A 16,666-nucleotide genomic window follows, 5' to 3' on the forward strand; every position below is an offset into this window, starting at 1 on the left:
TAAGTCAGTTGGAGGAGTTTTTAAAATGACAGGTTCCTGGCCCTACTCTAGATGTCCTGAATGAGGATACTGGAGTGGGATCCAGGACTTTTTCAAAAAGCTACTCAGGTGGTTCTGATTATACAGTAAATAGGTTCATCCAGATTATGGTATCAATTGCCCAACTATCTGGTTCTTCAAAAACAAAAGTTGTTCGTATCTCATGTTAAATGGACCTCCAAGTACAGAAATGAGTGTTAACAGAATTCTGTTTCTAACTACTCTTCCAGGTCACTCACTACTCTTACCAATAAGCAAAACTCCTTTCTGTAATGTCCTTTGGCTACTCCATCCCTCCCAGGTTCCCATCCTTCCACACAGTACCACATTTCATCCGAAGGCATCAGAGATTTCAGCATCTGTTTCAGTTCCCCGCTCCAAGAGTTAACACTGCCATTAACCTGGGGGAGTGTGTGGACGTCTGTCTCATACAGCCTAGTTGCATGAGCACGTGCTCAGTTGGTTCAGTCGTGTCTGACTGTTTGCAACCCCATGAACTGTAGTCAGTCCACCAGGCTCCTCTGTCCAGGGGATGTTCCTAACCCAGGGAATGAACCCGCATTTCCAGCACCACAGGAGGATTCTTTACTGCTGAGCCACCAGGGAAGTTCATAAAGCCTAGAAAATGATCACAAATTAATAGCACCCCAAGATGCCTCTATGCCTCCTAAAACTGCTCACTTACCCTCCTCCCCAAAGGCAACTTCCATCCAGAGTAAAACACCATAGATTAGTCTGCCTGTTTCTGAATCTTTTTAAAATGCAATGATACAGCTATATTCTTATATTCTGCTTCTTTGCTCAATATTATATTCATGAGATTCATCTATATTGCTATATATAGCAGCTTATTCATTTTCATTATTTCTGTGCAGTGCTATAAAATATGAATATATACAACTACTTTATTTCTATTAGGAAAGAATTTGGGTTGCTTTTTGCTACTATAAACAAAGCTACTGAACTTATAAGCAGAAAACTGCTCCTGAACTTCACATGGGAAAAAAAAAACTCATAAAAAGCAAATGGATGCTCTCTTCCTAAGCCAAGCCAGATTAAGCCTGCTAAAATGTCACACTAATCTATCTGAGCTCTTGATTTTACTACAATGCTTGTATGTATTAGCAAAAATTTGAGGTCCTACACAGTCTACACTCAAACTACCTTTCCAGTTCTTCTCTAGTTTTTCATTCTTTACTTTGTTAAAAATTACATTTACTTTTCAAAATTTAAAAACACAAGAAAACAAAACCACCTAAAAAAGAACAATACTCCTCTAAATTATCTTGTAAAACTCAACTGGCAAATACCAGCTCCCATTCTGTTGGAAGTGGAAAAGTCATAGGATGCGTATATTTCGCTTTAGCCTATACTGCCCAACAGTTTTCTAAAGCAGAGTTATCATTTTCATTCCTACCAGCAAGCTATGAGAGTTTCCATCTCTCCACATGCTTTCAACATTCAGTACTGCCAATTTAAAAAGTATTAGCCATTACAGTGGGTTTTCAATGGTATCATAATATGGATTTTATCTGTCATTTCCTGAAAAAGAATGAAGAAAAATGAACAGTGGCTCAGAGACCTGTGAAACCCCACCAAGTGTAACAACATACACGTAATGGGAGTTAGAAAAGAGGAGAAAGAATATTATTCAAAGAAAAATGGGTAAAAATTCCCTACATATAATGAAAACTATTCATTAACTCAAAACTTCAACCCAAAAAACTCAAGAAACTTCATGTAGGATAAACAAACCCACTAGCACCACAACTTGCATTTCTCTGACAAAAGCAGTGGGCATCTTTAAAAATGTGTACCGGGCATCAGATCGACTCCTTTGTGAAGTGTCTGTTTGTATCTTCTGTCTTTTTTTTTTTAACTAAAGAGGTTGTCATCGTTTTCTTATTGATTTGTAGATATTCTTTACATATTATGGGTGAATCTTGTAAATAACATTTTAATTAGTTTATTAACATCAATGAATAAAAACTATGACTCCTTTTTTTAACATTCTTTTAAAATAACTTTTTACTTTGGGGGCTGTGCTGGGTCTTCACTGCTGTAAGGGCTTTTTTCTGGCTGTGGCGAGGAGTTCCTCTCTATTATGCAGTGCACGGGCTTCTACTTGTGGTGGCTTCTCCTGCAGGGCAGGGGCTCCAGGGCACACAGGCTTCAGCAGCTGTGGCACATGGGCTCAGCAGCTGCAGTTCCTGGGCTCTAGAGCACAGGTTCCATAGTTGTGAAGCGTGGGCTTAGTAATTCACCAAAGACCAGGGACTGAACCCACGTCTCCTACACTGGCGGGCAATTCTTTATCACTGAGCCACCAGGGAAGCCCTGATGATGCTTATTTAAAAAAAAACAAAAAACAATGCATATTGCTACCCAGACTGCACATCTGTGGTCTTCCAAGCAGCCAGTTACATGGGTCTGGAGATCATAACACGGGACCCAGTCCCACTGGCCCATCAATACCAGCATGGGTCACACTGAATATATTGTCCTCTGCTCCGAGACTCACTAGCTTATGGAATAAAGCCCAGACTAGAGACCTTAAGAAATCACCCCCACACCACCACCGACTCCAACCCATCCAGCAAGACACTCCCAAGTCATACAGAGTCTTACTGTTTAACATCTCTCAAAAGGTTTCTTCTTCTCTGCCTCTAGTATTCTTGCCTTATTTTGGGCCCTCAAACTGTCCCTCCTGGAATATTGAGGTAGTTTCCTTTTATTTTTTTGGCTACAGCGTGCAGCTTGTGGGATCTTAGTTTCCCAACCAGGGGTCAAACCCATCCTCTCATCAGTGAAAGCACGGAGTTCTAACCACTGGACTCCCAGAGAATTTTCACAGTAGTATCCAATCTCATCTCATCCACCTTTAACCCATTTTTCACTATATATACAAATCTGATCACGTTCACCCTTAAAGACCTTTAATGGTTCCACAGAATAAACGGCAAAGCTCCTCAGCCAGGCAAATAAGACTTTCCATTACCTGATCTTGTAACATGATGGACCTGGAGAGTATTATGCTAAATGAAATTAAGTAAGACAAAGATAAAGAAATATGACTTCACTTATATGTAATACCTATATGTAAAATCTAAGAAACAAAACAAATGGACAAACATAACAAAACCAGAAACAGTCATACACGGAAAATAAACAGGCTGTTATCAGAGGGGAGTTGGGTAGAGAAGAGGAAAGGAAAAAAAAAAGGTAACTATGTGAGGCAATGAATGCTAACTGGCTTGATCATGCTGACCATTTCACAGTGTGTATTTATCTGAAGCCATCATGCTGTACACCTTAAACATATACAAGTTTTGTCAATTATACCTTTTAAAGCTGGGGAAAAAATGAGCAGGAGTCAGCACATGAAGGCCATTGTATACCATATTAATGAGTTTGGATTTCATCCTATAAGTAAATGGAATGAAATAAAGGGTTTTTAAGGAGAGAAGGGATACAATCACATATTATTCTGAAGGGAATAAAAAGTCATTTCATTCGGAATTCATGCCATGGGAAACAGAACGGATGGGAGCAATAATGGATACAAAGAACCCAAACAGCCTCTCATTCAGGTTGAAAGACACTAGCCTACACCAGAAATGGCAACGGAATGTGAAGTAACCAATGTATTCACTCACTGTCTAGGAGGAAGAATCAACAGATTTTGGTGACGTATTAAAGGGAGAGTGGAAGGAGAGGAAAAGGTGAAGAATATACAGCTCTGCTCATCATCAAGATGGTGGCCATCACTGATGGGTAAGCCTGCAAATGAAAAGGTAATGATTTCTGTTTGGGAGATCTAAGACTGAGACATCAAAACCAAACCGCCACATCAGTCTGGAAGTCATGAGAAAAGAAGGGCTAGAGATGGAGCGGGGAGTAATCAGCATACAGAGAGAACTGACATACAGGTGTGACTGAGATCACCTAGAAATAAAGTGAGAGGCGGAAGTACAGTGCGGAAGTGGAAGCTGAAATGCTGAGCAGTATTAAAGAGGTCTTTAATATGCTGCAGGCTGCAGAATATGCCAGTGTTCATACCAAGGGCGATGCAGGTAAAAGAGAAGCAGCAAAAAACTAGTTGATAATTGTTCTAGCCAAAATCCCCATGCTTAATTGAGTAGGTCCAAGAAAACAAAAGAAACTTACTATTTAAAACTGGTTATCCCAGGAGGGGCCGTGTACTTTGGTAAAAAGCTAGGTTCAAGACGACGACGTGAGGTTCTAGTTTAGCTATACCAACTAAATCTCTGCGCTTTTTCCATATAAACTGAGTTCTCAAAATGTCTTCTGTAACTCAAATATTCAGTGATTCTATTCAAATTAATCTATAGTTGTGGTAGATATACAAACAAGACTTATGTATCATAAAAAGTAAGTCTGTAATAGTAAATAAGATCATGAGCTTTGGATTCAAATAAACAGAAAACTCTAACTCCTCTTTCATTTACTTAATTGTAAAACAACAACAAGTTGCTTAATTCCTTTACACATCAGTTTCTACAGCTACAAAAAGAAGATAATATTAAAATCTGCCTCCAAGAATTTTATAGGTAAATGAGGTCAGGTACACATTAAGTGCTTCTGCATAGTGCCTGCTATGTAAGAATGCATCAAATTTCAGCTATTACCATTCTAAATACTATTAGTAATATTCCAAAATCCATACGTAAAATGCAGCCCTTCTAACACCGTGAACAATGTTGTGCAGTGGCTGCCACATATTAAAATATGATACATTCAGAGAAGAGGAAAGAGAAGACAGGACGGCTGTGGGGTTTGGCTCCAGTACCTGGAGGTCCTGCTGCAGCTGCATCTTCCATGAGTTCCCCCTCTTCCAATTCCATGTTGTTGTATTCCACGTCATTCTCTCCAGACCTAAGAATATACAGAATTCATTTTTCCACATAGTAAGTAAAATTAACATTATCTGTCATATCTTAATGAATTTTACAACAATAGTGTATAGCTTTCTCCTATGAAGTAACACTATATTTCTAAACAGAAAACTGAGGAGAAAGACTTTTGTCATTATCACATGTATGCGCAGTATTATTAATGTTAAATCTACCTTTTTAAAGTACTAAAATAGGCTGACGACATTTAATTTTCAAAAGAGAAAATTTGAGACCCATGTAAGCAGAAGAGATTATAGCTTCAAAGAATTTGTAATTTGATGGTAGTAAATTAGGCTTAAAACTATACATTTTAGGGTTAACAAGGATGTTCAAATTACTATATATGACTAAAAACTAGTTTCTTACAATATCATTTCAGAAAGAGGGTATTGTTTATCAAAACACAATTATTTTAAATGACAAAGTACTATATGGAATAGCACAAATCAGTGCTAGTTTTGGGTATTTAAAATTAAAGTCACTCAGTCATGTCCTACTCTTTGCAACCAATGGACTATACAGTACATGAAATTCTCCAGGCCAAAATACTGGAGTGGGTAGCCTTTCCCTTCTCCAGGGGATCTTCCCAATCCAGGAATCGAACCAGGGTCTCCTGCATTGCTGGTGGATTCTTTACCAACTGAGCCAGCAGGAAGCCCAAAGGAGTCTGAAAATCAATTCCCAGGTTGACAGAATGAGGAGCTCTGCAGATCTGCTCTCCAGTAACACTGTGAACATTATTTTTTAAGGCAACAGTTTATAGACTCTGGAAATGATTCTAAGAGCATATAGCTAATGAAAAACAGTAATGAAATTTGGTAATGACAATGAGTCTGTGGTACCTGAACCAAGAGCAGTGATATAGCAATTCCACTTCTGACTGATGCACCCAAGCACTTAAAGCTCCCATTTCCCACAGCTCCCAGGAGAAGGGCTATATTCCCAAGAGGAACAAGACCCCAGCATTTCTCATCCTCCTCCCAGATACCTGTGGCTAGGCTAAAATCAGGTATATGTGGCCAAGAAGCAGGGATTCCCTTCTTCCATCCAGACCCAAGGCTCTACCTTTGATGCAGCATGTGAAGAAACTGGGGCCCAGATCACCCTTGCCGCAAGTCACTCATAAAGCTGAAGTCCCAGGCCTCAGAAGACCAACTGAAAAGATCTGAGGCTACAGCCCCCAACTCGCCCACTCCCACTGGCTCAGCTTCTAAAGTGGGAGAAATAAGCACACCTCTGTCCTCACTGTAGCGTCAGAACTCTGGCTGAGAAATGTTGCCTGTGAGAAGAAGCAGGCTATGAAAACAGAGCCACAGAAAAAGGTATAACACTATTAAGAACATTAAAAAAAAAACTCTCAAATGGAATCCAGCAAAAAAGAAAAATAGGAATCCAGCAAAAAAAAAGATAAATTATCCAAGGAATGCAAAGTTGGCTTAGAATCTGAAAAGGAACTAATGTAATACACCATATCAATTCAATAAAAAACAAAAGCTACATGATCATCTGAAGAGATGCAGAAAGAGACTTTGAAAAAACCAATACCCTTTCATAATAAAAACACTCAATAAACCAGAAGAGCATCTATGGAAAACTCACAGCTAACAACACATTAAGCAGTAAAAGACTGAAAGATCAGTCTGTAAGATCAGGAACAAGATAAGAAAGAATGTTCACTCCCACCAATTCTATATGATGTTCTATCAGGTAAACTTAGGAGAGAAAAAGAGATAGAAGGCACCAAAATTGGAAAAGAATAAGTAAAACTATATCTATTTACAGGTATAATATTACACATAGAAAAATCTAAAGAATCCATTTAAAAAACTATTTGAATTCATAAACAAGTTAACAAGGTTGCAGGATACAAAAATCTGCATTTTCATGTACTTACAAAGAACAGCCCACAAAAGAAATTCTAAAAGAAAATTCAATTGCATTTACAACAGCATGAAAAAGAGTAAGATCAAAGAACAACCCACAAAAGAAACTTAAAGAAGAAAATTCAATTACATTTACAATAGCATGGAAAAGAGTAAGATACTGATGAATGATTTCAAAAATGTATAAAACATATACTCTGAAAACTACAAAAGACTTGAAATATTAAAAATTTCTGATTGGCAAAAGAACCAAGAAAAAGATAAGCTAGAGAATGAAAGTTATCTTCAAAGCATGTTCCAAATTCAGCCAAGGACTAGTACCTAATTTGCAAGTGAAAGTGAAAGTGAAGTTGCTCGGTCCTGTAGACTCTTTCTGACCCCATGGACTATAGCCTACCAGGCTCCTCTGTCCTTGGGATTTTCCAGGCAAGAGTACTGGAGTGGGCTGCCATTCCCTTCTCCAGATCTAATATACAAAGAATCCTCAAAACTCAACAGTAGTTGCTAGGAAGAAAGAGGGCATTATTGTTTTATGGGTACAGACTTTAGTCTGGGAAGATGAGAAAAAGGCTGTGGGGATAGATGGTGGTAATGGTTGTGCAACAACATGAATATTTAATGCCAGTGAACTGCCCTTAGAATTATTATATATGCATGCAAGCATGCAGGCTCAGTCACTCAAGTCTTGTTCAACTCTATGCAACCCGATGGACTGTAGTCTGCCAGGCCAGTCTGGGATTTTTCAGGCAAAGTACTGAAGTGGGTTGCTATTTCCTTCTCCTGTGGTTATGTATATTTTATCATTAAAAAAACTTCCAATTAGAAAACAGGTAAAAGACACGAAAAGAAAGAAAGGAGGAAATAACAACAACAACAAAAAAGACACGAAAAGAAATTTTACCAGTGAGGATATGCCTATAGGAAATTAAGATGAAAAGATGTTCAACATCGTTAGCTAACATGGGGAAGTAAATTAACACCACAATGCGATATCACAATGACTAATAAAAACTAGTGGCAATACTAAGTGCTGCGAAGGTGAACCATACATACACTGCTCACAGGAATGCAAAAACTAGACAAGTACTTGGTAGTTTCTTCAAAATCTAAACTTTCAATTACCATACAATCCAGCAGTTACACTTATCCAAGAGAAATGGAGATTCACATTCACACAAAATTCTGTACATGAATGTTTCTAGTAGTTTTATTTATAGTAGCCCCAAACTGAAAACAATACAGATGTTCTTCAACAAGTGAACAGCTGAACAAACTGTAGTGTATCCACAACACAAACCACTTATCAGCATTAGTGCAAACAAACTACCTGTGCACACAATATCGTGGATGAGTCCCCAGAGAATCAGACAGGGAAAAACGCCAGTCCCCGAGTGTTACATACTGTATGGTTCCATTTACATAACATCCTTTAAATAACAAAATTACAGAAACAAGGAACACGTGGGAGGTTGCAAAGGAAGCGGTCAGGTGGGGAAGTAGGTATGTGACAGAACGGCGACACGTGGGGCACCTGTGGTGATGGGAACGTTCTCTATCTTGCTTCTGTCACATCAATATCCTGGCTGTGGTGTCTGTTGCTTACTACTCGGGAAAACTGGGCAAAGGGGATGTGGAATCTTATATTATTTCTCACAACTGCAAGTGAATTTACAATTACCTCAAAAAAAAAAAAAAAAGAAAAAAAAAAACAGCAAGAAGAAAATGCATACGGCTATCATAAAAGACTGAGGTGGAGGGAGAGAAGAAGGCCTGTTTGAGAAATGTGCTCTAGCTAACTGAAAGTAATTTATAATAATCATTATCCAAATCAACTATGTTCCTATTTCCCCATCTATTAAAGGAAGGAACCGACCTTAATTTGTAAAAGCTAACAATGTATGCTCCTGAGATGGTCAAACTGGGCCTGCCAGTGGCTCAGCAGTAAAGAACCTGCCTGCAGTGCAGGAGATGCAGGTCCAGCCGTGGTCCAGGAAGATTCCCCTGGAGGACGGCACGGCTACCCACTCCAGTATTCCTGCCAGGAGAATCCCATGGACAGAGGAGCCTGCAGGGCTACAGTCCATGGGGTCGCAAAGACACAACTAAAGTGACTGAGCACATTACAGACGTTCAAATTGGCTTAACTGTACTACTTCTATGAATTATACAAAATACTTTGAATCAAGCTATTAATGTAGGTGCATGCAAGTAAAGAGAACATAATCAAACACTTTCGAGCAGAAAAAAACCTTAAAAACCACTCTAGGGACTTCCCTGGTGGTCTGGCGATTATTACTCTGCACTTCCAATGCAGGGACCTGGGTTCAATTACTGATCAGGAAACTAGATCCCACATGCTGCAAAGAAGAGTCTGCATGCCTGAACTAAAGATCCTGCCACAACAAAGGATCCTGCATGCTACAACAAAGATCTAAGATACTGAGTGCCATAACTAAGAGAGCCAGCAGAGCCGAATAAATAAATATTTCTTACAATGAGGTACCATTTCATGCCAGTCAGAATGGCTGAAATCCAAAAGTCTACAAGCAATAAATGCTGGAGAGGGTGTGGAGAAAAGGGAACCCTCTTACACTGTTGGTGGGAATGCAAACTAGTACAGCCACTATGGAGAACGGTGTGGAGATTCCTTAAAAAACTGGAAATAGAACTGCCTTATGACCCAGCAAGCCCACTGCTGGGCATACACACGGAGGAAACCAGAATTGAAAGAGACACGTGTACCCCAATGTTCATCGCAGCACTGTTTATAATAGCCAGGACATGGAAGCAACCTAGATGTCCATCAGCAGACGAATGGATAAGAAAGCGGTGGTATATATACACAATGGAGTATTACTCAGCCATTAAAAAGAATACATTTGAATCCGTTCTAATGAGATGGATGAAACTGGAGCCTATTATACAGAGTGATGTAAGCCAGAAAGAAAAACACCAATACAGTATACTAACGCATATATATGGAATTTAGAAAGATGGCAATGATAACCCTGTATGCGAGACAGCAAAAGAGACACAGATGTATAGAACAGTGTTTTGGACACTGTGGGAGAGGGAAAGGGTGGGATGATTTGGGAGAATGACATTGAAACATGTATAATATCATATATGAAACAAATCGCCAGTCCAGGTTTGATGCATGATACTGGGTGCTTGGGGCTGGTGCACTGGGACGACCCAGAGGGATGGTATGGGGAGGGAGGTGGGTTCAGGATGGAGGAACACGTGTATAACCATGGCGGATTCATGTTGATGTATGGCAAAACCAATACAATATTCTAAAGTAAGTAGGCTCCAATTAAAATAAAAAATTTATATTAAAAAAAAGAATTTGGGCTGAGCACTTAGAAAAAAATAGAAGTGCAAGAAGCATTAAAATAAATATTTATTTTTAAAAAGTCAATATAATGAATTAAGCTTAATGGAAAATACAATGCCCTCAAAACTACCCTGAAAAAAGTCAACAGATCTAACAGTCAAAGGAATTAATTCAGGTAGAACCATATATGTAAGCTACTTATCAAGGTGATTCCACTTCTAGTTCAAATGAATAAGTTTTATTTTATATGTTTAAAAATGTTAGTAATAATGATTTCTGATTTGGTAAGTTAAAGGGGTCACATTTTAACTAACCCTTTAAGACAACTTGCCAAGTATTCTAAAGAGGGAACTTTAAGTGCAAAAGGTTTATTTTGAGGAGTTAATACAATAAGAACTATATTTACTTTATCTCAAATGTCTCTCAAAAAATTTTATGTGGAGAGAGAAAAGAGAGAAACATAACAAAGCAAAACATTAACATTTGGGGAATTAATCTGTTACTATTTTTGCAACATTTCTTAAATATGAAATAACAAAATTAAAAGTTAAAGCTACAACTAAAACTCTATTTGGATCCCAGAGATGAGAGGGAGGGAACTCACTCTTTCTTCCTTCATTTATATAAGATAGGGTAAATCAAGGGGAAAAATGCTTAATATCCCATTTTAGAAAGAAAAAGAAAGTGAAAGAAATGAAGAAACTGAAGTCGCTCAATCATGTCCGATTCTTTGCGACCCATGGACTGTAGCCTGCCAGGCTCCTCCGTCCATGTGATTTTCCAGGCAATTCTGGAGTGGGGTGCCATTGCCTTCTCCAAGGGATCTTCTCGACCCAGGGATGGAACCGGGTCTGCGGCACTGCAGGCAGATGCTTTACCGTCTGAGCCACCACCCAGTTTTAGGCCTAACTTAGCTACCGTGCTTCTAATAATTGTCACTCAGATGATTCGGAGCTGCAGTTAGTGTACGACACTCACATTGTCTCTTCGTCAATGTCATTCTCTTCGGTGTTGCTTGTGGCTGTGGAACTGGCGGAGGAGCTGCTGCCATCGAGCTGATTCGCTTCATCTTCCCCAACGAGATCCAGGTCCAGGTCTCCATCGGAAAGCTCATGCTAGATTAAGGCAAAGGAACAAGATTTCCATCTCACATGTTTCCACTCAGCCTGGACTAAGCACCAATAAGGTACTTATCAGAATTCGCTGCTGCAGGGCCTACACTGCTGAGCCCTGTAGAGATAAATCACACAACCACATTACCCGGGACCACCAGTAAGTCATTTCTGCCAATTGCACCTGGGCTTTCAATCTGACTGGAAATGGTTCATACAGTCCACACCAACTTCCTCACAGAGTAACATTTAAAATCATCACTCCTCAAGGTCTACGTAACCTGTTATCCTCAATGAGATTATAAAACCCTGTCACCTTTCTATACAGAAAAACATACCGGCTATGGCTGCTACTGCTGCTGCTGCTGCTGTGTCGCTTCCGTTGTGTCCAACTCTGTGTGACCCCACAGACGGTAGCCCACCAGGCTCCTCTGTCCCTGGGATTCTCCAGGCAAGAACACTGGAGTGGGTTGCCATTTCCTTCTCCAACTGGCTATGGCTAGTTAGCGTGTCTCCAACTGTCAGCTGCCCTACCTACAAACTCCATCTTTCCTTTAATTCATTCTATCAAAGGTTAACTGCTATTCCTGAGTTCTCCATTCCAATATCTAATACTCCTAAGAGTCTGTTATGTCAATATATGTACCTTAATTTTCAATCTTTCTCCCCACTGACTCCATCAATTATAACATACACCTGAAGCTTCCCTTCTTCAGTTCAGTCGCTCAGTCGTGTCCAACTCTGTGACCCCATGGACTTCAGCACGCCAGGCCTCCCTGTTCATCGCCAACTCCCAGAGCTTTTTAGCTCCTCTTCATGTTCTGCAATAAGGGTGGTGTCATCTGCAGATGTGAGGTTATTGATATTTCTCCCGGCAATCTTGGTTCCAGCTTGTGCTTTCTCCAGCCCAGCATTTCTCATGATGTACTCTGCATAGAAGTTAAATAAGCAGGGTGACAATATACAGCCCTGACGTACTCCTTTCCCAATTTGGAACCAGTCTGTTCCATGTCCAGTTCTAACTGCTGCTTCCTGACCTGCATACAGATTTCTCAAGAGGCAGGGTAGGTGCGCTGGTATTCCCATCTCCTGAGGAATTTTCCACAGTTTATTGTGATCCACAGTCAAAGGCTTTGACATAGTCAATAAAGCAGAAGTAGATGTTTTTCTGGAACTCTCTTGCTTTTTCCATGATCCAATGGATGTTGGCAATTTGAGCTCTGGTTCCTCTGCCTTTTCTAAATCCAGCTTGAACATCTGGAAGTTCACAGTTCATGTACTGTTGAAGCCTGGCTTGGAGAATTTTGAGCACTACTTTACTAGTGTGTGAGATGAGTGCAATTGTGCATTAGTTTGAGCATTATTTGGCACTGCCTTTCTTTGGGAGTGGAATGAAATTAACGTTTTCCAGTCCTGCTGAGTTTTCCAAATTTGCTCGCATACTGAGTGCAGCACTTTCACAACATCATCCTTTAGGATGTGAAATAGCTCAACTTGAATTCCATCACCTCCACTAGCTTTGCTCATAGTGATGCTTCCTAAGGTCCACTTAACTTCACACTCCAAGATGTCTGGCTCTAGGTGATCATACAATTGTCATTATCTAGGTTTTGAAGATTTTTTTTTGTATAGTTCTGTGTATTCTTGCCATCTCTTCTTAATATCTTCTGCTTCTGTTAGGTCCATTCCATTTCTATCTTTTAGTTGCCTATCTTTACATGAAAAGTTCTCTTATCTCTAGTCTTTCCCATCCTATTGTTTTCCTCTATTTCTTTGCACTGATCACTGAGAAGGCTTTCTTATCTCTCCTTGCTGTTCTTTAGAACTCTGCATTCAAATGGGTATATCTTTCCTTTTCTCCTTTGCCTTTCGCTTCTCTTCTTTTCTCAGCTATTTGTATGGCATCCTCAGACAACCATTTTGCCTTTTTGCATTTCTTTTTCTTGGAGATGGTCTTGATCCCTGCCTCTTGTACCATGTCACGAACCTCTGTCCATAGTTCTGCAGGCACTCTATCAGATCTAACCCCTTGAAATCTATTTGTCACTTCCACTTAAGGGATTTCATTTAGGTCATACCTGAATGGTATAGTGGTTTTCCCTACTTTTTTCAATTTAAGTCTGAATTTGGCAATAAGGAGTTCATGATCTGAGCCACAGTCAACTCCCGGTCTTGTTTTTGCTGACTGTATAGAGCTTCTCCATCTTTGGCTGCAAAGAATACAATCAATCTGATTTCGGTATTGACCATTTGGTGATGCTCATTTGTAGAGTCTTCTCTTGTGTTGTTGGAAGAGGGTGTTTGCCATGACCAGTGAGTGCGTTCTTTTGGCAAAACTCTATATTAGCCTTTGCCCTGCTTCATTCTGTACTCCAAGGCCAAATTTGCCTGTTACTCCAGGTATCTCTTCCTACTTTTGCATTCCTATCCCCTACAATGAAAAGGACATCTTTTTTTGGTGTTAGTTTTAGAAGGTCTTGTCAGAGGTTAGTGTCTGCCTGCAACGCAAGAGGCCTGGGTTCGATCCCTGGGTCAGGAAGATCCCCTGGAGAAGGAAATGGCAACCCACTCCAGTATTCTTGCCTGGAGAATCCCATGGACAGAGGAGCCTGGTGGGCTACAGTCCATGGGGTCGCAAAGAGTCGGACACGACTGAGCGACTTCACTTCACTTCACTTGGAAGGTCTTGTAAGTCTTCATAGAACTGTTCAATTTCAGCTTCTTAAGCATTACTGGTCAGGGCACAGACTTGGATTACTATGATACTGAATGGTTTGCCTTGGAAACAAACAGAAATCATTCTGTCATTTTAAGACTGCTTCCAAGTACTGCATTTCAGACTCTTTCGTTGATTATGAGAGTTACTCCATTCCTTCTAAGGGATTCTTGCCCACAGCAGTAGATGTAATGGTTATCTGAGTTAAATTCACCCATTCCGTTCCATTTTAGTTTGCCGAGTTCTAAAATGTCGACGTTCATTCTTGCCATCTCCTGTTTGACCACTTTCAATTTGCCTTGATTCATGGAACTAATATTCCAGGTTTCTATGCAATATTGTTCTTTACAGCGTCGGCCTTTACTTCCATCACCAGTCACATCCACAGCTGGGTGTTGTTTTTGCTTTGGCTCTGTCTCTTCATTCTTTCTGGAGTTATTTCTCCATGGATCTCCAGTAGCATACTGGGCACCTACCGACCTGGGAGTTCATCTTTCAGTGTCCTATCTTTTTGCCTTTTCATACTATTCCTGGGGTTCTCAAGGCAAGAATAGTGAAGTGGTTTGCCATTCCCTTCTCCAGTGGACGACATTTTGTCAGATCTCTCCACCATGACCTGTCCATCTTGGGTGTCCCTACGTGGCATGGCTCAAAGTTTCATGAGTTAGACAAGGCTGTGGTCCATGTGATCAAATTGGTTGGTTTGCTGTATTTCAGTCTGTCTGCCCTCTGATGGAGAAAGATAACACGCTTCTGGAAACATCCTGATAGGAGAGACTGACTGAGGGGGAAACTGGGTCTTGTTCTGATAGGCGGGGCCATGCTCAGTAAATCTTCAATCCAATTTTCTGTTGACGGGTGGAGCTAGGTTCTCTCCCTGTTATTTCAGTTCAGTCAGTTCAGTTCAGTTGCTCAGTTGTGTCCGACTCTTTGCGAACCCATGAATCGCAGCACCCCAGGCCTCCCTGTCCATCACCAACTCCCAGAGTTCACTCAGACTCACGTCCATCAAGTCCGTGATGCCATCCAGCCATCTCATCCTCGGTCGTCCCCTTCTCCTCCTGCCCCCAATCCCTCCCAGCATCACAGTCTTTCCCAATGAGTCAACTCTTCGCATGAGGTGGCCAAAGTACTGGAGTTTCAGCTTTAGAATCATTCCTTCCAAAGCAATCCGAGGGTTGATCTCCTTCAGAATGGACTGGTTGGATCTCCTTGCAGTCCAAAGGACTCTCAAGAGTCTTCTCCAACACCACAGTTCAAAAGCATGAATTCTTCGGCACTCAGCCTTCTTCATAGTCCAACTCTCACATCCATACATGACCACTGGAAAAACCATAGCCTTGACTAGACGGACCTTTGTTGGCAAAGTAATGTCTCTGCTTTTCAATATGCTATCTAGGTTGGTCATAACTTTTCTTCCAAGGAGTAAGCGTCTTTTAATTTCATGGCTGCAGTCACTATCTGCAGTGACCCCTGTTATTTACCTGGGGCCAAACTATGGTGGAGGTAATAAAGATAGTGGCGACCTCCTTCAAAAGGTACCAGGCATGCACTGCTACACCCAGTGCCCATCTTAAACAAATATAACAAAAAAGGCTTATCTCTTCATTTCTCTCTTACCTTAAACTGTAACAACCACTTCTTGAAATAGCATTCTAGCTGTAGTTTAGCTGGGACAAAACCCGGCTTCTTCCCAAATCCTAAATCATCCTACCTACATATGCAATGATAAGGTATTTCAACTGGATGCAGTGAATGGAAATAAGACACATTTTTAAAATCTACACCTTACACAGCTTCTAGAATGTATACCACAGTTTCTTGTGTAGACTGTACAGTTTCCTATAATTAATTTTTAGAAACTTGAAACACTTTTGATTCAACTTCTGACATGTTAATAGTCACAACAGGGCATATATTAGTAATGAAAACATAAATGGACAAGATTTTTGGCACACTGATCCCTCTACATCATATGCTGAAAACCATGATATTATTTCTGTTTTCAAATATGAAATGAATCTAAAGCAGGTCTAGTTATTACATGATAATCTTCATTCTGAATCTTCTCCTCATCTTCTTCATCCTCCTTGACCTCCCGTACAGAAGCTGTCGTAGGACCATCCTGGAGAAGCATGTCAGCACATGATCCAGACTTCTTAGCTCGTGTCTCAGGAGTGTCATCATTTTGGGGGCTAAGATGATTATCTGGTGGTGACAAATCTCTTGATTTCTGAGTTCGAGACAACTCAATAGTAAGTCTCTTTTAAAAAAAAGAACAACACAAAGATGTGTCATAAGCAGTCTGTCACTAGTAAAATTGTTTCAAGCAAAATCAAGATCAAAAAAAAAAAAAACCGCCCCACATACCCAGATATTCATAAATATAGTTCTTGAACCATCTATCGCATATCTACTTGACTTCTACCAATGGAAAAATCTATATGAAGAAAAACTGCCCAATTTATTCTCATCTTTCTTCTCATCTATAGCCCATGCTACACATACAATTAGCAAACTGCATCGTAAATATAGGCAGTTTTAGATAGTATACTTGACATGAAAAATTTTTTCAATAGTCATGTTTTCCTCCCTCGTATATTAAGCCACTTCCAACACTTCAAATTTCTCATCCCATCCTAATATCCACTGGCAGAAAGAAA

At 40.1% G+C, this 16,666-nt stretch overlaps 1 protein-coding gene across 1 annotated transcript in view; it reads right to left on the bottom strand.

Annotated features, from left to right (window-relative positions):
- Positions 1-16,666, bottom strand: part of TRIM37 (tripartite motif containing 37) — a 131,042-nt gene that overhangs the window by 36,038 nt on the left and 78,338 nt on the right. Inside the window, exons 16-18 of the mRNA XM_052658014.1 lie at positions 16,048-16,266; positions 11,154-11,290; positions 4,850-4,935 (exon numbers count right to left, since the gene is read on the bottom strand). Coding sequence (XP_052513974.1) covers positions 4,850-4,935; positions 11,154-11,290; positions 16,048-16,266 — 442 coding nt within the window. The remainder of the gene's footprint in view (positions 1-4,849; positions 4,936-11,153; positions 11,291-16,047; positions 16,267-16,666) is intronic.

Source organism: Budorcas taxicolor, chromosome 19 (genome assembly GCF_023091745.1).
Source record: "Budorcas taxicolor isolate Tak-1 chromosome 19, Takin1.1, whole genome shotgun sequence".
NCBI classification, from domain to species: domain Eukaryota; kingdom Metazoa; phylum Chordata; class Mammalia; order Artiodactyla; family Bovidae; genus Budorcas; species Budorcas taxicolor.